At 43.4% G+C, this 23,580-nt stretch overlaps 1 protein-coding gene across 1 annotated transcript in view; it reads left to right on the top strand.

The window, feature by feature from the left end:
• The first annotated feature begins 3,883 nt into the window (after window positions 1–3,883).
• LOC141134344 (uncharacterized) overlaps window positions 3,884–23,580 on the top strand; it is a 209,108-nt gene continuing 189,411 nt past the window's right edge. The window contains exon 1 of the mRNA XM_073623915.1: window positions 3,884–4,002. Coding sequence (XP_073480016.1) covers window positions 3,918–4,002 — 85 coding nt within the window. The 5' untranslated portion in view covers window positions 3,884–3,917. The remainder of the gene's footprint in view (window positions 4,003–23,580) is intronic.

The following is a 23,580-nucleotide window of genomic DNA, read 5'->3' as shown; positions in this document are numbered from 1 at the left end:
CGAGTTGGGTGGTGGGACGATGTGGACATGTTTCCCATCAATTGCCCCTCTGCAGTTAGGAAAGTCCCACCGCTGGGCAAAGTGGGAGGTCACAGTCTGCCATTCCTGTAGGTTGGAAGGAAACTGTGGAGTCAAACAAGAAGAATAAATTAATCATTTTGCACATAAACATGGAAAGCAGATTAGACACAAACATTCTTGGCCAACATCAGTATAACATTTAGTTTAGGGAGTATTTAAAGACAAAGGTATAAGGTCCACCTATCAGATCCCCCCCCCCCCTCATGGGCCATTTCTAAAATTTTATGGGGGGGATATGTTTTGGTATCAGGTAACCCTCTCCACTTCATTGAGAGATGAATGCCTAAATAATGTGTATTACTTTGGCCAGCACCTCCTTACTTACACTATTGGCAGCCCACTGGACAGGCAAGGAGTGTCATAATACAAAGAGATAAATACACACTGTACACATTTAGGCACATTTTGACATTCTGCTATTACCCATCAAGATAATAATAGGATACAAAACTTTAAACAGTACCATTTGAAAGTATTCAGGCAGGCCCTTGCACTACATGCTTTGGGGAATTCATCCATAAATCTGACCACTAAAGAGGTGGGTATAGTGTGTATGGGTTTGGCAAAGTCAGCAGATAGATGATTGGTATCAGCTGAGTTAGCAGTTGGGGGGAGGGAGGGTTCCAAATGATTTTGGGACACACAAAAAAAGCCTCTGGCACTCTGCCTGAATTTAAAGCAAAAATCATAATTTAGCAAATTTTAGGGGGTATTTAGGGTAAAGCAGTACTATGGAGCTGACAAAATACATTGTTAAGTGACTACACAAGGTGAATATAGGTCCAGGAGAGCATGCTGGGGAGGTAAGTGAAGGCAAAAATGTATGAAGGGCCAAAAAAAATTACCTAAAAAAACAGCATGCATGAGGACAAAGGGGACATTCACAGTATATTACAATCATGGTAATTAGGGAATGAGGAAAGAAATACAATACATTATCAAACATTAAATACAATAAACTTTGATATTAAAGGATACAAATCTTACCTTAATATACTCCTTCTGCAGGACATGAATGATGGCAGAACAGGTCTCCAGGATAATGATCCCCAGAGCCTGGGGGGAGATGCCTGTCAAGAACTTAAGGTCCTGCAGGCTTCTCCCCATCGCCAAGTACCACAGGTTGGCAACAAGCCTCTGCTCTGGAGTGATGGCTTGCCTCATGCAGGTATCCTGCCTGCTGATATAAAGGGTCAGCAAAGCCAACAAACGGTGAAATACGGGGTCCGTCATCCGGAGAAAGTTCCTGAAATCATCAGGATTATTCTCACGGATCTCACGGAGCAAAAGGCACGTGACAGAATTGGTCACACTGGCGCAACCAATTCTTGGTCCATGAACTCCTCCCCACCCTGTTCATGGACTGGGCTTGTGTCAAGGTAAGGATAGAACACCTTTGGGATGAATTAGAGTGGAGGCCTTCTCATCCAACATCAGTGCCTGACCTCACAAATGTGCTTCTGGAAGAATGGTCAAACATTTCCATACCCACACTCCTAAACCTTGTGGACAGCCTTCCCTGAAGAGTTGAAGCTTTTATAGCTGCAAAGGGTGGGCCAACTCAATATTGAACCCTACGGACTAAGATTGGGATGCCATTAAAGTTCATGTGCGTGTAAAGGACGGTGTCCCAATACTTTTGAAAATACAGTGTATATAACAAGATTCAGCTTATTGAGGCCGGGTTCACATGTGTGTGGCCACAGGTTCGTACCTGGGGTCTGGTGCTTGTCTATTTACCGGTTCAGGTGTCAATTAAGTCAGAATTTTTGCCTGAATTCGCACTTGAATCATACCCAAACACGCACAGGACCCTTTTTCAATTGTGGGCCACGGCTGCCCCAGACATGTGGGAGGAGGCTCCATAGAGAGCCGGTCACATTCGCATGTCATGCGAATTGGATGCTGGGAAACCCGCATACAATATGTATATGTGTGAACCCAGCCTTAGACTTCAATGGGGTTTGGCATCATATTTAGATTTTGTGTCATCGAACCCCCTGCTAACAAAATTAAGCCTTCTCTCATCCCTACACAGATACATGGCCTTAATGGAGTTGTACAAGCAGAAGGTGCATTCTATGCACTAAGATAATAAAACCTTCTGTGTGTAGAAGCCTCTCCAGCACCCTCTAATTACTTACCTGAGCCCCATCTCTGTCTAGCAATGTCTATGAATGTCTAACCCAGGGATATGCAATTAGTGGACCTCCAGCTGTTGCAGAACTACAAGTCCCATGATGCATAGCAAGATTTTGACAGCCACAAGCATGACACCCAGAGGCATGATGGGACTTGTAGTTTTGCAACAGCTGGAGGTCCGCTAATTGCATAACCCTGGTCTAAGCTGTCCGGGACACTCCTCCTGATTGGCTGAGACACAGCAGCGGCGCCAAAGGCTCCCACGGCTGTTGATCAAAGTCAGTCAATCAATCAGGGGAGAGCGGGGGCAGGGCCCGGCCAGGGTTCTGTGTCTGAATGGACACACAGAGCTGTGACTCGGCTCCAGTGCCCCCATAGGAAGTTGCTGACTGTGGGGGCACTCGATAGGAGGGAGGGTTCAGGAGCAGCAAAGAGGGACCGGAGAAGAGGAGGATCCAGGCTGCTCTGTGCAAAACCAACTGCACAGAGGAGGTAAGTATAACATGTTTGTTATTTTTTTTTTTAAAACAAAACTTTACAATCACTTTAATATGCCAATGCTGCTAAGGATAACCTGTATATTTGGTTGTAGTTAATTTCAGCATAGTGTGCAGGTTACATTTAGCTGTTAATATTTAATTACAAGGAATTGCATTTTTTGATTTATTTAGAGACCTGACAGGGCCTCTTTAAATATTGTTGACTTATTTTAACCACTTGCCGAATGGCTCATGCCGATATATGTTGGCAAAGTGGCACAACAGCGCAAAACGACATACCCGTGCATCACTCCGTCATCAGCGGCTAGCGGGTCACGCAGATTCAATGTCTGCCGGTGGCCCACAATCATGACACAGAGAGGCAGAACAGGGAGATGCCTATGTAAACAAGGTATTTCCCTGTTCTGCCTAGCAACATGACATGCATATACTGCTCCCAGTGATCGGGAGCAGTGATCTCTGTCATGTTCTAGTGAGCCCATCCCCCCTAAAGTTAGAACATGCTAAGGGAACACATTTAACCCCTTGATCGCCCCCCCCCCCCAGTGTTAACCCCTTCCTTGCCAGTGTCATTTACATAGTAATCAGTGTAGAAGAATATGTAGAAGAATATATATTGGACTAAACTGAGGAAGAAATTAGTTTTTTTTATATATTTTTTGGGGATATTTATTATAGCAAAAAGTAAAAAATATTGTTTTTTTCAAAACTGTTGCTCTTTTTTTTGTTTATAGAGCAAAAAATAAAAACTGCAGAGGTGATCAAATACCACCAAAAAAAGCTCTATTTGTGGGAGAAAAAGGACGTCAATTTTGTTTGGGTACAACGTCGCACGACCGCGCAATTGTCAGTTAAATCGATGCAGTGCCACATCACAAAAAGGGGCTTGGTCAGGAAGGGGGTAAATCCTCCTGGGGCTGAAGTGGTTAAGAAGATATTTTTTTTAAAGATATTTATTAAGTACTTTGATTCCCTGAGATGTCACCATTTTATCCATCAGCTTATTACAGATGGCACTTGGAGCAATTCCAGCTGTAAATTTCTGAAGAACATGTTTTGACATTATTACAAAATAATAATATCTGTGAAATCTGTTCATCAGAATTTAACCACATCCTTCTACATATAAAAAATCTTCCATCTTCAGTTTCATCAGTTGATGCTTCTTTCATTGCTCGGTGCTCAGCCTGCAGGATGGAAGTCCGTCTACTTTTACCTCTCCTCCTTCTACATGGGGTCACCTTGTTCTGTGCAATGAATGGAGACAATATGACGGAGGGTGAGTACCCAACAGTCACATATCTATTCTTACTTCCATAAGTTGGGTCATATGGCAGGTCAACAGAATTTACTAACAGCTATGCAAAATAAAAAGCCATCTAGAAAATATTCTCCAGACAGATAGGCTAACACATTACACAGGTGCTGGTTGCCATTGGGCTACCAGGTCATGCATATGACCAAATCTACTTGTATGTGGCCAGACTGAGTATATGAGAAGACAGGAGAAGGTGGGTAGAAGATCAGATCTTCCTTAGAAGACTCCAAACTAAAAGTTCAATTAAAATCCACAGCCAATCAGATTTTTTTTTACTTGTGTAGTGTTAGTATCAATCGAACTTGACTCAGAATTTCGTGACTAATTTGTTCAGCTTAGGATAATATCATCTGGCCTGATTCTTTAGCATGGTAGCACATTATAATGGCAGAGGAGCTTCAGGGTGGAATTGGCTCTTTAATTAGATGGCTCTCAGGCATTACATTTATACCCAATAATGACATACAAACATGGTACACAGTTCTTATTATGCTAAATAATCAGTGATCTAAATTTATTGGAGCTATCCTTGCTTCTCTCTATATGGTATGAAACCTATATTAGACAAGAACCACTCCTTCTGATCTGGGAACTTCTTTTTCCACTGATATCAGTGGAACTATAACTCAACATATAGGATGAATATAAGAAGCTTGACCTTTGATTATCAAAACAGATAGGGAGAGGGACTTTCAGACATACAGGTAACTATAGCTAAGAGATAAGGTAAAATGGAGTTTACAGTTTACAAGATAATAAGTGTAGAAGAGTAGAGATTAATTACAAAATTAAAACTCAAAGTTTTTAAAAAATGACAAGCAGCGGTAATCTGTAACACACAACACTAAAATTTGATTGGTCACTCTTGGACAAAAATTTATCAAAATTGGCTAATATTTATCAAGATGTAGAATTCGGCTGGCTCCCCAAATGCCCCCATTCATGTCAATGTAAATGATCTTCAAACTCTCAAAAAACAACATCCCTATATCAAATGTATGTCAAAGAAAAAATTCCTAAAACATTAGCAGCGCTAGTGCAAAAATAGCAGGCATTTAAAATAGCAATAGATTTGCTTAAGAGTCCGTTTAAAAAGGTACGAAATGGTGATCCACTCAGTGAAAGTCCATTAAGAAAAAAAGGTGAGTGTAACATAGACCATCATGGAGGAAAGTATTAACAACGATCCCAATATGGTACGATCTCCTTCACCACACCACTTGTGTCACAGATCATTTTTAAATCAATAAGTGTTGTACTGGATTATGCTATGTGGAATTCTTTTATCTATTGCTTGTGATGAGCAAAATACAGATGTAAAGTGTCCAGTGAACATCGATTATCTGTCAGATTGATAAGCGTGCAAACCAGCATGATCTGGTAAGTGGATTACCTACAGGGCTGTGACACAAGTGGTGTGGTGAAGGAGATCGTACCATATTGGGATCGTTGTTAATGCTTTCCTCCACGATGGTCTATGTTACACTCACCTTTTTTTCTTAATGGACTTTCACTGAGTGGATCACCATTTCGTACCTTTTTTTGGGGAGCCAGCCGAATTCTACATGTTGATAAATATTAGCCAATTTTGATAAATTTTTGTCCAAGAGTAACCAATAGGGATGAGCTTCGAGTTCGAGTCGAACTCATGTTCGACTCGAACATTGGCTGTTCGCAAGTTCACCGAACAGCGAACAATTTGGGGTGTTCGCGGCAAATTCGAATGCCGCGGAACACCCTTTAAAAGTCTATGGGAGAAATCAAAAGTGCTAATTTTAAAGGCTAATATGCAAGTTATTGTCATAAAAAGTGTTTGGGGACCTGGGTCCTGCCCCAGGGGACATGGATCAATGCAAAAAAAAGTTTTAAAAACGGCCGTTTTTTCAGGAGCAGTGATTTTAATAATACTTAGTCAATCAATAAAAGTGTAATATCCCTTTAAATTTCGTACCTGGGGGGTGTCTATAGTGTGCCTGTAAAGGGGCGCATGTTTCCTGTGTTTAGAACAGTCTGACAGCAAAATGACATTTTGAAGGAAAAAACTCATTTAAAACTACCCGCGGCTATTGCATTGCCGACAATACACATAGAAGTTCATTGATAAAAACGGCATGGGAATTCCCCAAAGGGGAACCCCGAACCAAAATTTAAAAAAAAAAATGACGTGGGGGTCCCCCTAAATTCCATACCAGGCCCTTCAGGTCTGGTATGGATATTAAGGGGAACCCCGGCCAAAATTAAAAAAAAAAAAATGACGTGTGGTTCCCCCTAAATTTCATACCAGACCCTTCAGGTCTGGTATGGATTTTAAGGGGAACCCCGCGCCAAAAAAAAAAAAAAAAACGGCGTGGGGTCCCCCCAAAAATCCATACCAGACCCTTATCCGAGCACGCAACCTGGCAGGCCGCAGGAAAAGAGGGGGGGACAAGAGTGCGGCCCCCCCTCCCTCCTGAACCGTACCAGGCCACATGCCCTCAACATTGGGAGGGTGCTTTGGGGTAGCCCCCCAAAACACCTTGTCCCCATGTTGATGAGGACAAGGGCCTCATCCCCACAACCCTGGCCGGTGGTTGTGGGGGTCTGCGGGCGGGGGGCTTATCGGAATCTGGAAGCCCCCTTTAACAAGGTGACCCCCAGATCCCGGCCCCCCCCCTGTGTGAAATGGTAAGGGGGTACATAAGTACCCCTACCATTTCACGAAAAAAGTGTCAAAAATGTTAAAAATGACAAGAGACAGTTTTTGACAATTCCTTTATTTAAATGCTTCTTCTTTCTTCTATCTTGCTTCATCTTCTGGTTCTTCTGGCTCTTCTGGTTCTTCTGGTTCTTCCTCCGGCGTTCTCGTCCAGCATCTCCTCCGCGGCGTCTTCTGTCTTCTTCTCCTCGGGCCGCTCCGCACCCATGGCATGGGGGGGAGGCTCCCGCTCTTCTCTTCTTCTCTTCTTCTCTTCTTCTCTTCTTCTCTTCTTCTCTTCTTCTCTTCTTCTCTTCTTCTCTTCTTCTCTTCTTCTCTTCTTCTCTTCTTCTCTTCTTCTTCATTTTCTTCTCCGGGCCGCTCCGCAATCCATGCTGACATGGAGGGAGGCTCCCGCTGTGTGACGGCGCTCCTCGTCTGACAGTTCTTAAATAACGGGGGGGGCGGGGCCACCCGGTGACCCCGCCCCCCTCTGACGCACGGTGACTTGACGGGACTTCCCTGTGACGTCACGGGGAATGCCACAGGGAAGTCCCGTCAAGTCACCGTGCGTCAGAGGGGGGCGGGGTCACCGGGTGGCCCCGCCCCCCGTTATTTAAGAACTGTCAGACGAGGAGCGCCGTCACACAGCGGGAGCCTCCCTCCATGTCAGCATGGATTGCGGAGCGGCCCGGAGAAGAAAATGAAGAAGAAGAGAAGAAGAGAAGAAAAGAAGAAAAGAAGAAAAGAAGAAGAGAAGAAGAGAAGAGCGGGAGCCTCCCCCCCATGCCATGGGTGCGGAGCGGCCCGAGGAGAAGAAGGCAGAAGACGCCGCGGAGGAGATGCTGGACGAGAACGCCGGAGGAAGAACCAGAAGAACCAGAAGAGCCAGAAGAACCAGAAGATGAAGCAAGATAGAAGAAAGAAGAAGCATTTAAATAAAGGAATTGTCAAAAACTGTCTCTTGTCATTTTTAACATTTTTGACACTTTTTTCGTGAAATGGTAGGGGTACTTATGTACCCCCTTACCATTTCACACAGGGGGGGGGCCGGGATCTGGGGGTCACCTTGTTAAAGGGGGCTTCCAGATTCCGATAAGCCCCCCGCCCGCAGACCCCCACAACCACCGGCCAGGGTTGTGGGGATGAGGCCCTTGTCCTCATCAACATGGGGACAAGGTGTTTTGGGGGGCTACCCCAAAGCACCCTCCCAATGTTGAGGGCATGTGGCCTGGTACGGTTCAGGAGGGAGGGGGGGCCGCACTCTTGTCCCCCCCTCTTTTCCTGCGGCCTGCCAGGTTGCGTGCTCGGATAAGGGTCTGGTATGGATTTTTGGGGGGACCCCACGCCGTTTTTTTTTTTTTTTTTTGGCGCGGGGTTCCCCTTAAAATCCATACCAGACCTGAAGGGTCTGGTATGGAATTTAGGGGGAACCCCACGTCATTTTTTTTTTTAAATTTTGGCCGGGGTTCCCCTTAATATCCATACCAGACCTGAAGGGCCTGGTATGGAATTTAGGGGGACCCCCACGTCATTTTTTTTTTTTAATTTTGGTTCGGGGTTCCCCTTTGGGGAATTCCCATGCCGTTTTTATCAATGAACTTCTATGTGTATTGTCGGCAATGCAATAGCCGCGGGTAGTTTTAAATGAGTTTTTTCCTTCAAAATGTCATTTTGCTGTCAGACTGTTCTAAACACAGGAAACATGCGCCCCTTTACAGGCACACTATAGACACCCCCCAGGTACGAAATTTAAAGGGATATTACACTTTTATTGTTTGACTTTAAGCATTATTAAAATCACTGCTCCTGAAAAAACGGCCGTTTTTAAAACTTTTTTTTGCATTGATCCATGTCCCCTGGGGCAGGACCCAGGTCCCCAAACACTTTTTATGACAATAACTTGCATATAAGCCTTGAAAATTAGCACTTTTGATTATTCATGTTCGTGTCCCATAGACTTTAACGGTGTTCGCATGTTCGAACGAACTTTTTTCCTGTTCGCATGTTCTGGTGCGAACCGAACAGGGGGGTGTTCGGCTCATCCCTAGTAACCAATCAAATTTTAGTACAAAAGTATATAATAGTATACAAAGTAGTATATAGTATATACAAAAGTGCCACATCCCAATATGATTGGAAGACTAAATACAGAAATTGATGATAGACTTTGTTGACACCACAATAGCAACGTTGATAAAATTAATGATCTTTATTACATATTGTAAAAATTAACAATGCTAAAAACATTTTTCATTCACAATAAAGCAATTATTGCCTACTTGGCACATAGCACACCACCTAATACACCAACAATAATAGACTATATATTCATCAAGAAACCATTTGACTAGACATATTTGATATTTTTACATCAGACTTGGTGTTGGATGGTTGGAGATGTGCTGTAGCTCAGCTCTACATATTACACGTGAGAACGCTTCTTCAGGAGCTTAGGCATATATTTATCATTTTAATCATAGTGGAAATTTGCTGATTAAAAGCTATGTACAAAGACACAAATGTCCAGGGTGCAGTGGAGATTGTGAGGATGTATTGCCAAAAAATAATCTACATATGGCAACGATTACACAGCATACCCAGCTCAATATTTTCATGTGTTGTATAGTATGACAAACACAGATTAAAGATAGGTAAATCTAGCTTGGGTGCTGCATGGTGGCCGTGGTTATAAGGAGTTTCTCAAACCATCCAATATGTTCCTTTCACCATGGAGTAGTTACATGTGGTCTCTGCATTGAGAGGGGCATCTGCTTCACAGCTCCGCTACTCCTGGACTACCAGTTTATCAACGCTGTTATTGAGGTGCCTACAAAGTCTATCATCAATACCTCTACCATAGTGTCACAGTTCTGAAGCTTTGCATGCTGGTACATGTATTTCCATGGCTATAGATTGAAAAATTCTGTTATTACCTGTTATCCCACAAGGCTTGTGTTCAAGGCCGATACTCATCTGTTGTCAATTCAATTAGCTACATGCCCAGCTCAGCCCAGCCAGACCATTTCCCTTTCTATTTAAGCCAGAACCATTCCCTCAGCAACAGCCAATGTTCCTAAAACCAGATCCTCCAATGTTTCCTACTGCCCCTAGTGCCTAGTGACCCCAGGATTCTGAGTTTCCTGGTGTTTCCGACCTTCTGAGAGATTCAGAGTGACCCCACGAGTCATAGCAATCCTGTAGTTGTTCCTACTGACATTGCAAGTGTCATACAGAGCCTTCCAGTATTATCTCTGTGCCCCCAGTGTTCTCAGTGTCATACAGAACCTTCAAGTGTTAGCTCTGTACCCCCAGTGTTCTCAGTATCATATAGAGCCTTCAAGTGTTATCTCTGTACCCCCAATGTTCTCAGTATCATACAGAGCCTTCAAGTGTTATATTTGTACCCCCAGTGTTCTCAGTGTCATCCAGAGCCTTCAAGTGTTATCTCTGTGCCCCCCAGTGTTCTCAGTGTCATCCAGAGCCTTCAATTGTTATCTCTGTACCCCAAGTGTTCTTAGTGTCATCCAGAGCTTTCAATTGTTATCTCTGTGCCCCCAGTGTTCTCAATGTCATACAGAACCTTCAAGTGTTATCTCTGTACCCCCAGTGTTCTCAGTGTCATACAGAACCTTCAAGTGTTAGCTCTGTACCCCCAGTGTTCTCAGTGACATACAGAGCCTTCCAGTGTTATCTCTGTGCCCCCAGTATCCTTAGTATCATACAGAGCCTTCAAGTGTTATCTCTGTGCCCCCAGTGTTCTCAGTGTCATCCAGAGCCATCAAGTGTTATCTCTGTACCCCCAGTGTTCTCAGTATCATCCAGAGCCTTCCAGTGTTATCTCTGTACCCCCAGTGTTCTCAGTGTCATCCAGATCCTTCCAGTGTTATCTCTGTGCCCCCAGTGTTCTCAGTGTCATACAGAGCCTTCCAGTGTTATCTCTGTACCCCCATTGTTTTTTAGTGTCACCCAGAGCCTTCCAGTATTATCTCTGTATCCCCAGTGTTTTCAGTGTCATACAGAGCCTTCAAATGTTATATTTGTACCCCCAGAGTTATCAGTCTCATCCAGAGCCTTCCAGTGTTATTTCTGTACCCCCAGTGTTCTCAGTGTCATACAGAGCCTTCCAATGTGATCGCTGTACCTGTCACCAGATTGTCACTTGCCATGTCATCTGCCACATATTTCGGATTGTAACTTGCCACGTCACCTTCCACACGTTGCGGATTGTCACTTGCCTGCTACAATTGTCACTTGCTGTGTCACTTCCTGCTAAGGTGGTCTCTTTCTGTGTCTCTCTAAGGTCTCTTTGCTGTGTCTCAGAGTCAGGCAGCAGGTTACCAGTCAGGCAGCAGAGGGATGCAGGGCGGGTGGCAGGTGGTGAGAGATAATGTAATCTCTCTGCTCCCCCACCCGCCGGCTCCCTGATTGGCCAGCCACCCGCTCACCCACCGAGCCTCCCAGCTGCTCGCCCGCTCTCTCACTCGCCTGCTGAGCCTCCCGCCCGCTAACCAACTGAGTTGCCCTGCAGTCTGGCCCACCCGCGGAGCCGCCCGCTCTCTCAGCCACCCGCCCACTCACTCACCCATAACTAATTTCTCAGGGGGAGCAATTGCCCCCTGGTCTATGGTATGATGTGTCTTTGCATGAAATACCTGGGGATCCTACCAGTCCTTCTGCTTTCCTATTTCAAACTGACCACACCAGGAAATGGAAGCACATCCATCCCAGCATGGTCAGTTTTCTTTTTTGCATTCTACTTGAGAGCACAGCCTGTCTGTACTCCAAAGGTCAGACTTTTGCTGACACGTCTTCTGCTCAGCTCTTTACTGGGAAGATCAGTGTGCTGCTGTTTCTCTACCTCTTGCTGATATGCCCCCCCTGTACAGCTCTTCACTGATAAGGTCAGCACTGCTGTTTCTCTGCTTTCCCCTGTACAACTTCTCACTGGGAAGATGAGTGTACTGCTGTTTCCCCGCCTCTTGCTGACATGCGCCCCTGCTCAGCCTTTCACTCTGAAGATAAGTGGACTGCTGTTTTTCTGCCTCCTGCTTGCATGTCCTCTTGCATAGATCTTCACTGAAAAGATCAATGTACTGCTGTTTCTCTGCCTTTTGCTGATACCCCCGTGCACTTCTTCACCGGGAAGATCAGTGTGGGGCTGTTTCTCTGCCCTCTGCTGACATGTCCTGCTGAACAGCTATTTATTGGGAAGATCAGTGTACTGCTGTTACTCTGCCTCCCGCTGGCACACCCACCCGCACAGCTTCTTACAGTGTATTTCTGTCTGGATTTTACATGGGACTGTGTCTGTGCTTTGTTTATTCGGTTGCCACACTCCCCCCCCATCATCACAAGGAGTCTGAACCCCCACCTCTCTAAACCCCTTATGCAGCTGAGAACAGAGGTCATGTGATCACTTAAAAAATAAAAACATATATATAGAATGTGTGTGTGCATATACTGTATGTATACACCGATCAGCCATAACATTATGACCACTGACAGGTAAAGGGGATATCTTGTTACAATGGCATCTAAAAATTGGTGTGAAATATTAGGCAGCAAGTGAACATGTTGTCAATGAAGTTGATGTGGTGAAAGCAGAAAATAATGGGCATCGCAGTTTGTTGTGTATGGGGCTGTGAAGCCCATGGTGACTCATGTCCACAGCCAAAAGCTTCTTCAATGGTCACATGAACATCAGAACTGTACAACGGAGCAATGAAAGAAGGTGGTGGCCTGGTCTGATGAATCACGTTTTCTTTTCCATCATGTGGATGGCCAGGTGGGTGTGTGCGTCACTTACCTGGGGAAGAAATGGCAAAAGGATGCGGTATAAAAGGGCAAGTTGGCAGAGGCGGTGTAATGCTTTGGGCAATGTTCTGCTGGGAAACCTTGGGTCATGCCATTCATGTGAATGTTATTTTGGAGTCCACGCCTCAATGGGCCAGGGCTGTTTTATCAAAAGGGGGCCATACTCAATAGTAAGTGGGTGGTCATAATGTTATGACTGAATGGTGTATATTGCACAGGAATTTGTCCTGGATGGCAGGTACATCTCCCCAATATTTGAGTTGTGGTGCCTTTAATGGGGAGAGTTTTGGAGACACTGCTGATCCCGAAGGGGGTTAAGCCTCAGCTGGGGAAGTTTCAAATTACGAATTTCTGAATTTTTGAATTCTGAATTTCTGAATTTTGAATGTTCGAATTTCCGAATTTCAAATTTTTGGATTTCCGAACTTTAAAATTTCCAAATTTTCGGAATTTGTAAATTCGGAAATTCAAAAATTCGAAAATCCAAAAATCTGAAAAAAAAGAAAGAAAATCAGTAAAAATTAGAAATAATAACTAATAATAACTAACTATTAAATTATAGGTATTGGAATTTCCTTTCAAATTTGGCTGTCTGTGAACGTAACGAATACAAATTCATCTGAATGAATTACGAATGCCGCATCTAAACAAATGGAATGGAACAAATTAATAATAAATAATAGTAATAAAAAGGTTTTATTATTATTTATTATTATTAGATCGTTACGTTCCATTAGTTTAGATACGGCATTTGTTATTTCAGATAATTCATAACTTTGGATAAATTCAAACTCATTTCATTCACAGACAGCCAAATTTGAAAGGAAATTCCAATACCTATAATTTAATATTTATTATTAGTTAGTTATTATTTCAGATTTTTGGGTTTTCGAATTTTCAGATTTTCATTCTAATGCCACGTACACACAATCTGAATCTTGGTCGGAAAAAGCTCTGATGGTTTCTCCGATGGAATTCCGACGGGATTCCGCTCAAGCTGTCTTGCATACACACGGTCACACAAAAGTTCTCTGAACTTTCGACCGCCAAGAACGCGGTGACGTACAACACTGCGACGAGCCGAGAAAATGAAGTCCAATGCTTCCGAGCATGCGTTGAATTGTTTCCGAGCATGCCTTTGGAATTTTGTGCGTCGGAATTTGTACAGACGATCGGACTTTCCAATCGGAACTTTTTCAGACTGAAAAATTGAGAACATGCTCCCAATCTTTTGCTGGCCGAAATTCCTCTAGCAAAAGTCAGATGGAGCATACACATGATCGCATTTTCCGACCAAAAGCTCTCATCGGACTTTTGCTGGCGGAATTTCCAATCATGTGTACGGGGCATTATTTTTGGATTTTCAAATTTCCAAATTTTTGAATTTTTAAAATTTCTGAATTTCCTAATTTTGAATGTTTGAATTTTTGCATTTTCAAATTTCCGAATTTCCGAATTTCCCAAATGTCGAATTTCTGAAATCAAATTTTCACATTTTTGAATTTCCTAAATTTTCCAATTTCCAAAATTTCCAATTTCTGAATTTCCAAAATTTTGAATTTATGAAATTTTCTAATTTCTGACATTTCGAATATCTGAAATTTCGAATTTTCAGTATTCCGAAATTTCGAATTTTCAAATTTCCGAATTTCCGAATTTCCCAAATGTCGAATTTATGAAATCAAATTTTCACACTTTTGAATTTCCTAAATTTTCCAATTTCCAAAATTTCCAATTTCTGAATTTCCAAAATTTTAAATTTATGAAATTTTCTAATTTCTGACATTTCGAATATCTGAAATTTCGAATTTTCAGTATTCTGAAATTTAGAATGTTCGAATTCCGAATTTCTGAAATTCTGAATTTCCGAATTTCCGAATTTCCAATTTCAGAAATTTCCAATTTCCAAAATTTTGAATTTATGAAATTTAGAATATCTGAAATCTAGAATTTTCCAAATTCAGAAACTTCAAATTTCGGAATTTCTGAAATTCAGAATTTCCGAATTTCCGAAATTTAGAATTTTCGGAAATTCGAAGAATTCAGAAATTTGAAAGTTCAGAAATTCGAAATTCGGAAATTCCGAAGTTCGGAAATTGAAAAATTAGGAAATTCTGAAATTTTGGAATTAACGAATTTGTCAAAATTTGTTAAAAATTAATTCAGAATTAAATGAATTGCACATGTCTAGTTCATTTCATCTTCCTGTTAGTGTGAAACTACCTGGTCATACAATATACGGGGCAGGCAGCTCACACTGACAGTCTGCAGGAGACCTGTATTCCATCAGTGATCTGCTGATCACTGGTGCAATGCTTTCCAGGTTCCTAAAAAAAAAAATTGTAAATGCACATTTTTACCTGCAAAAAAAAAATGTGCATTTATTTTTTTAATCAACTTATCCTTTGTACCTAAAATTTCTGTTCTACTGCACCACAATCACATTCAATATATAGCAATTATAGGTTTAAAATAGGCAGTGAGGAGACATTTTGTCCCCTCACCACCTGTCAAACACGCTTGGATCCCTTTTCAGAGGAGAAGTGCCTGCTGCACTTGTGAATAAGATGATTTGGTGGCGGTACCCTTAGGGCTCGTTTACACGTCAGATTGGGTGATCGCGAAACCCTGGTTTTCCCACCCCAAATCTCTACTTCCCCTTTAGCTGCAGAGGCAGCAGCCAAAGATGTGTACATCAGGGACGTGCGGTGATGTAAGTGGCTGGTGAGTAGGGATGAGCCCAATGTTCGAGTCGAACATAAGTTCGATCCGAACATCGGGTGTTCGCCTGTTCGCCGAATAGTGAACAATTTGGGGTGTTTGCGGCAAATTCAAAAGCCGCGGAACATCCTTTAAAAGTCTATAGGAGAAATCAAAGTGCTAATTTTAAAGGCTTATATGCAAGTTATTGAAATTAAAAATGTTTGGGGACCTGGGTCCTGCCCCAGGGGACATGCATCAATGCAAAAAAAGGTTTAAAAACATCAGTTTTTTTGGGAGCAGTGATTTTAATAATGCTTAAAGTGAAACAATAAAAGTGAAATATTCCTTTAACCAGTTGCTGACCGCCACACGACGATGTACGTCAGCAGAATGGCACGGGCAGGCAAAAGGACTTACAGGTACGTCCTTGCCTGCCCGCGGGTGGGGGGTCCAATCGGACCCTCCCCGGTGCCTGCGGCAGTCGGAAAATCCTCCCCAGCGATCGGAGGTGAGGGGGAGGCCATCTATTCGTGGCCCCCCCCTCGTGATTGCTCCTGGCCAATAGGATCATTTCCCTGCCTCTGTATTGTACACAGAGGCAAAGGAAATGATGTCATCTCTCCTCGGCTCGGTATTTTCCGTTCCGGCGCCGAGGAGAGAAGACTGGAATGTGAGTGCACAACACACACACACACAGTAGAACATGCCAGGCATACATTACACCCCCGACCCCCCCGATTACCCCCCGATCACCCCTCCCCCCTGTCACACTGACACTAAGCGTTTTTTTTTTTTTTTGATTACTGCATGGTGTCAGTTTGTGACAGTTAGTGTGGTAGGGCAGTTAGTGGTAGCCCCCTTTAGGTCTAGGATACCCCCCTAACCCCCCCCAATAAAGTTTTAACCCCTTGATCACCCCCCGTCGCCAGTGTCACTAAGCGATTATTTTTCTGATCGCTGTATTAGTGTCGCTGGTGATGCTAGTTAGGGAGGTAAATATTTAGGTAATACACCCACGCTAACACCCACGCATGCACCGTACACCTCCCTTAGTGATGTAGTATCTGAATGGATCAATATCTGATCCGATCAGATCTATACTAGCGTCCCCAGCAGTTTAGGGTTCCCAAAAACGCAGTGTTAGCAGGATCAGCCCAGATACCTGATAGCACCTGCGTTTTGCCCCTCCGCCCGGCCCAGCCCAGCCCACCCAAGTGCAGTATCAATCGATCACTGTCACTTACAAAACACTAAACACATAACTGCAGCATTCGCAGAGTCAGGCCTGATCCCTGCGATCGCTAACAGTTTTTTTGGTAGCATTTTGGTGAACTGGCAAGCACCAGCGGCCTAGTACACCCCGGTTGTAGTCAAACCAGCACTGCAGTAACACTTGGTGAAGTGGTGAGTCCCATAAGTGCAGTTCAAGCTGGTGAGGTGGCAAGCACAAGTAGTGTCCTGCTGCCACCAAGAAGACAAACACAGGCCCGTCGTGCCCATAGTGCCCTTCCTGCAGCATTCGCCAATCCTAATTGGGAACCCACCACTTCTGCAGTGCCCGTACTTCCCCCATTCACATCCCCAACCAAATGCAGTCGGCTGCATGAGAGGCATTTTCTTTATGTCCTCCCGAGTACCCCTACCCAGCGAACCCCCCCAAAAAAGATGTTGTGTCTGCAGCAAGAGCGGATATAGGCGTGACATCCGCTATTATTGTCCCTCCTGTCCTGACAATCCTGGTCTTTGCGTTGGTGAATGTTTTGAACGCTACCATGCACTAGTTGAGTATTAGCGTAGGGTACAGCATTGCACAGACTAGGCACACTTTCACAGGGTCTCCCAAGATGCCATTGCATTTTGAGAGACCTGAACCTGGAACTGGTTACAGTTATAAAAGTTAGTTACAAAAAAAAGTGTAAAAAATATATATATATATATATATATATATATATAAAATTAAAAAAAATAGTTGTCTTTTTATTGTTCTCTCTCTCTCTATTCTCTCTCTATTGTTCTGCTCTTTTTTACTGTATTCTATTCTGCAATGTTTTATTGTTATTATGTTTTATCATGTTTGTTTTTCAGGTCTGCAATTTTTTATACTTTACCGTTTACTGTGTTTTATTGTTAACCATTTTTATGTCTTCAGGTACGCCATTTACGACTTTGAGTGGTTATACCAGAATAATGCCTGCAGGTTTAGGTATCATCTTGGTATCATTCTTTTCAGCCAGTGGTCGGCTTTCATGTAAAAGCAATCCTAGTGGCTAATTAGCCTCTAGACTGCTTTTACAAGCAGTGGGAGGAAATGCCCCCCCCACCGTCTTCCGTGTTTTTCTATGGCTCTTCTGTCTCAACAGGGAACCTGAGAATGCAGCCGGTGATTCAGCCAGCTGACCATAGAGCTGATCAGAGACCAGAGTGGCTCCAAACATCTCTATGGCCTAAGAAACCGGAAGCTACGAGCATTTCATGACTTAGATTTTGCCGGATGTAAACAGCGTCATTGGGAAATTGGGAAAGCATTTTATCACACCAATCTTGGTGTGGTTAGATGCTTTGAGGACAGAGGAGAGATCTAAGGTCTAATAGACCCCAATTTTTTTAAAAAGAGTACCTGTCACTACCTATTGCTATCATAGGGGATATTTACATTCCCTGAGATAACAATAAAAATGATAAAAAAAAATGAAAGGAACAGTTTAAAAATAAGATAAAAAAGCAAAAAAAAATAAATAAAAAAAAAAAAAAAGCACCCCTGTCCCCCCCTGCTCTCGCGCTAAGGCGAACGCAAGCGTTGGTTTGGCATCAAATGTAAACAGCAATTGCACCATGCATGTGAGGTATCACCACGAAGGTCAGATTGAGGGCAGTAATTTTAGCAGTAGACCTCCTCTGTAAATCTAAAGTGGTAACCTGTAAAGGCTTTAAAGGCTTTTAAAAATGTATTTATTTTGTTGCCACTGCACGTTTGTGCGCAATTTTAAAGCATGTCATGTTTGGTATCCATGTACTCGGCCTAAGATCATCTTTTTTATTTCATCAAACATTTGGGCAATATAGTGTGTTTTAGTGCATTAAAATAGTGTGTTTTTTCCCCAAAAAATGCGTTTGAAAAATCGCTGCGCAAATACTGTGTGAAAAAAAAAAACGAAACACCCACCATTTTAATCTGTAGGACATTTGCTTTAAAAAAATATATAATGTTTGGGGGTTCAAAGTAATTTTCTTGCAAAAAAAAATAATTTTTTCATGTAAACAAAAAGTGTCAGAAAGGGCTTTGTCTTCAAGTGGTTAGAAGAGTTGGTGATGTGTGACATAAGCTTCTAAATGTTGTGCATAAAATGCCAGGACAGTTCAAAACCCCCCCAAATGACCCCATTTTGGAAAGTAGACACCCCAAGCTATTTGCTGAGAGGCATGTCGAGTCCATGGAATATTTTATAATGTGACACAAGTTGCGGGAAAGAGACACATTTTTTTTTTTTGCACAAAGTTGTCACTAAATGATATATTGCTCAAACATGCCATGGGAATATGTGAAATTACACCCCAAAATACATTCTGTTGCTTCTCCTGAGTACAGGGATACCACATGTGTGAGATGTTTTGGGAGCCTAGCCGCGTACGGGACCCCGAAAACCAAGCACCGCCTTCAGGCTTTCTAAGGCCGTACATTTTTGATTTCACTCTTCACTGCCTATCACAGTTTCGGAGGCAATGGAATGCCCAGGTGGCACAACCCCCCCCCTCAAATTACCTGATTTTGGAAAGTAGACACCCCAAGCTATTTGTTGAGAGGTATAGTGAGTATTTTGCAAACCTCACTTTTTGTCAAAATTGAAAATTTTTCAAAAACAAATGAGAGCTGCAAAATACTCACCATGCCTCTCAGCAAATAGCTTGGGGTGTCTACTTTCCAAAATGGGGTCATTTGGGGGGGGGTTTGTGCCACCTGGGCATTCCATGGCCTCCGAAACTGTGATAGGCAGTGAAGAGTGAAATCAAAAATTTACACCCTTAGAAATCCTGAAGGCAGAGATTGGTTTTCGGGGCCCCATACGCGGCTAGGCTCCCAAAAAGTCCCACACATGTGGTATCCCCATACTCAGGAGAAGCAGAAAAATGTATTTTGGGATGCAAGTCCACATATGCCCATGGCCTGTGTGAGCAATATATCATTTAGTGACAACTTTGTGCCAAAAAAAAAAAAGTGTCAATTTCCCGCAACTTGTCTCAAAATATAAAATATTCCATGGACACAACATGCCTCTCAGCAAATAGCTTGGGGTGTCTACTTTCCAAAATGGGGTCATTTGGGGGGGGGTTGTGCCATCTGGGCATTTTATGGCCTTCAAACTGTGATAGGTAGTGAGGAGTGAAATAAAAAATTTACGCCCTTAGAAATCCTGAAGGCGGTGATTGGTTTTCGGGGCCCCGTACGCGACTAGGCTCCCAAAAAGTCCCACACATGTGGTATCCTCGTACTCAGGAGAAGCAGTTGAATGTATTTTGGGGTGCAATTCCACATATGCCCATGGCCTGTGTGAGCAATATATCATTTAGTGACAACTTTTTGTAATTTTTTTTTTTTTTTTTTGTCATTATTCAATCACTTGGGACAAAAAAAATTAATATTCAATGAGCTCAACATGCCTCTCAGCAATTTCATTGGGGTGTCTACTTTCCAAAATGGGGTCATTTGGGGGGGGGGGGGGTTGTACTGCCCTGCCATTTTAGCACCTCAAGAAATGACATAGACAGTCATAAACTAAAAGCTGTGTAAATTCCAGAAAATGTACCCTAGCTTGTAGACGCTATAACTTTTGCGCAAACCAATAAATATACACTTATTGACATTTTTTTTTACCAAAGACATGTGGCCGAATACATTTTGGCCTAAATGTATGACTAAAATTGAGATTATTGGATTTTTTTTATAACAAAAAGTAGAACATATCAGTTTTTTTCAAAATTTTCGGTCTTTTTCCGTTTATAGCGCAAAAAATAAAAATGGCAGAGGTGATCAAATACCATAAAAAGAAAGCTCTATTTGTGGGAAGAAAAGGACGCAAATTTCGTTTGGGTACAGCATTGCATGACCGTGCAATTAGCAGTTAAAGCGACGCAGTGCCAAATTGTAAAAAGTGCTCTGGTTAGGAAGGGGGTAAATCCTTCCGGGGCTGAAGTGGTTAAATTTCGTACCTGGGGGGTGTCTATAGTATGCCTGTAAAGTGGCGCATGTTTCCCATGTTTAGAACAGTCCGAGAGTAAAATAACATTTCTAAATGAAAAAAAGTAATTTAAAAGTACTCACGGCTATAATGAATTGTTGGTCCTGGCAATACACATAAAAGTCATTGAAAAAAATGGCAAGGGATCCCCCATTGGGTCTGGTATGAATATTAAGGGGAACCCCAAACCAAAAATTTTGAAAAAAATATTGCGTGGGGGTCCCCCCAAAAATCCATACCAGATCCTTATCTGAGCACGCAACCTGGCAGGCCGCATGAAAAGAGATGGGGACGAGAGAGCACCCCTCTCCTGATCCGTACCAGACCACATGCCCTCAACATGGGGAGCGTGCTTTGAGGTAGCCACCCAAAGCACCGTGTCCCCATTTTGATGGGGACAAGGTCCTCATCCCCACGACCCTTGACCGGTGGTTGTGGGGGGTCTGTGGCGGGGGGCTTATTGGAATCTGGAAGCCCCCTTTAACAAGGGGACCCCCAGATCCAGGCCCCCCCCTATGTGAAATGGTAACGGGGTACAAATGTACCCCTACCATTTCATAAAAAAAGTGAGAAAATGGTAATAATGACAAGACATGGCTTGGGGACAAGTCCTTTATTAAAAAATAAAAATGTCCCACAAAGTCCATTCATCTTCTTTTTCTCTCGCTCTGATGGACCAAAAAAAAGCCGCACGCCCCACCGATCTGCCTCCATGGGAGGCACCCGCCGTAATGACCATCCTCTCAGGTGACAGTTCTTTTATAACTGAGGGCGGGGCCACACGGTGATGTCCCCGGGTGACCCCGCCCCCCTCTGCCGCATGGGGACATCCCTATGGCTTTCCCGTAGCATCAGAGGGGGACGGGACCACCTCTGAATTCTAGCACTAGACCTCCTCTGTAACTCTAAACATTTAACCTGTAAAAAAAAAAGTTAAAGTGTCACCTATAGAGATTTTTTAGTAATGAAGTTTGTCACCATTCCACAAGTGTGCGCAATTTTAAAGCGTGACATGTTCGGTATCTAATTACTCGGTGAAACATCATCTTTCACATTATACAAAAAAAATCAGGCTAGCTTTAGAGTTTTTTTTATATTCATAAAATTTTTTTCCCCCAAAAAAATTGCTGCGCAAATACCGTGTAACATAAAAAGGCTACCATTTTATTCCCTAGGGTGTCTGCTAAAACAATATATATAATACTTAGGGGTTCTGAGTAATTTTCGAGCAAAAAAAATTATGATTATTACATGTAGGAGAGAAGTGTCAGAATTGGCCTGGGTGGCAAGGGATTAATTACCATAAGTTATATACAAATAATTATTATATATTATTTTTAAGGTAATTTACTATATTTTCAAAATCTGTACTCAAGCAGTTGGCTTAATGGACAAAAGTTATCCAACCAGTAATTTCACAGTAAATAGATAAATAATAAATTATTATTGTAACGAGCCCCTTGCTCGCTCGATTCCACTCTGCCGACACTCCTCTGCGGCTATAGAATCAGATTGCAGATCGCAACATCTGATTGTTCGGTCATCTGATGCTCCGGGATTAGAACTACAGCTATGTGCCGTTCTAATCCAGTTGTGATAGCTCAGAACAAACACCAGGCAGGCTGTAAGTTCAACCAGGAATCTCTCTTTATTGACTGGAATACAGTCTCTTTTTCACAAAAAACACTTGCCGACTGCCTCACGACGATATACGTCGGCAGAATGGCACGGGCAGGCAGAATCACATACCCGTACATGATCTGCCTCCCGCGGGCGGGGGGTCCTATCGGACTCCCCAGGTGCCCGAGGCGGTCGGCTTTTGTCCAGCGGCGATCAGAGGTGAGGGGGAGGCCATCCATTCCTGGCCCTGTACAACACACACACAGTAGAACATGCCAGGCACACAAAACACCCCGATCTCCCCCCGATCACCCCCCAATTACCTCCCCCCTGTCACACTGACACCAAGCAGTTTTTTTTTTTTCTGATTACTGCATGGTGTCAGTTTGTGACAGTTAGTGTGGTAGGGCAGTTATTGTTAGCCCCCTTTAGGTCTAGGGTACCCCACTAACCCCCCCTAAATAAAGTTTTAACCCCTTGATCACCCCCTGTCGCCAGTGTCGCTAAGCGATCATTTTTCTGATCGCTGTATTAGTGTCGCTGGTGATGCTAGTTAGGGAGGTAAATATTAAGGCTCGCCGTCAGCGTTTTATAGCAACAGGGACCCCCATATACTATCTAATAAATGTTTTAACCCCTTGATTGCCCCCTAGTTAACCCTTTCACCACTGATCACCGTATAACTGTTACGGGTGACGCTGGTTAGTTTGTTTATTTTTTATAGTGTCAGGGCACCAGTACCGCTAACACCCACGCACGCAGCATACGCCTCCCTTAGTGGTATAGTATCTGAACGGATCAATATCTGATCCGATCAGATCTATACTAGCGTCCCCAGCAGTTTAGGGTTCCCAAAAACGCAGTGTTAGCGGGATCAGCCCAGATACCTGCTAGCACCTGCATTTTGCCCCTCCGCCCGGCCCAGCCCAGCCCAGCCCAGCCCACCTGAGTGCAGTATCGATCGATCACTTTCACTTACAAAACATTAAACGCATAACTGCAGCGTTCGCAGAGTCAGGCTTGATCCCTGCAATCGCTAACAGTTTTTTTGGTAGCATTTTGGTGAACTGGTAAGCACCTGCCCCAAGCAGCATCAGGTTAGCGCCAGTACCGCTAACACCCACGCACGCAGCGTACACCTCCCTTAGTGGTATAGTATCTGAACGGATCAATATCTGATCTGATCAGATCTATACTAGCGTCCCCAGCAGTTTAGGGTTCCCAAAAACGCAGTGTTAGCGGGATCAGCCCAGATACCCGCTAGCACCTGCGTTTTGCCCCTCCGCCCGACCCAGCCCAGCCCACCCAAGTGCAGTATCGATCGATCACTGACACTTACAAAACACTAAACACATAACTGCAGCATTCGCAGAGTCAGGCGTGATCCCTGCGATCGCTAACAGTTTTCTTGGTAGCGTTTTGGTGAACTGGCAAACACCAGCGGCCTAGTACACCCCGGTCATAGTCAAACCAGCTCTGCAGTAACACTTG

Source organism: Aquarana catesbeiana, linkage group LG03 (assembly GCF_042186555.1).
Source record: "Aquarana catesbeiana isolate 2022-GZ linkage group LG03, ASM4218655v1, whole genome shotgun sequence".
In the NCBI taxonomy this organism is placed as follows: Eukaryota; Metazoa; Chordata; class Amphibia; order Anura; family Ranidae; genus Aquarana; species Aquarana catesbeiana.
The sequence above is the reverse complement of the archived record's forward strand: the minus strand, read 5'-3'. Positions and strand labels throughout refer to the sequence as shown.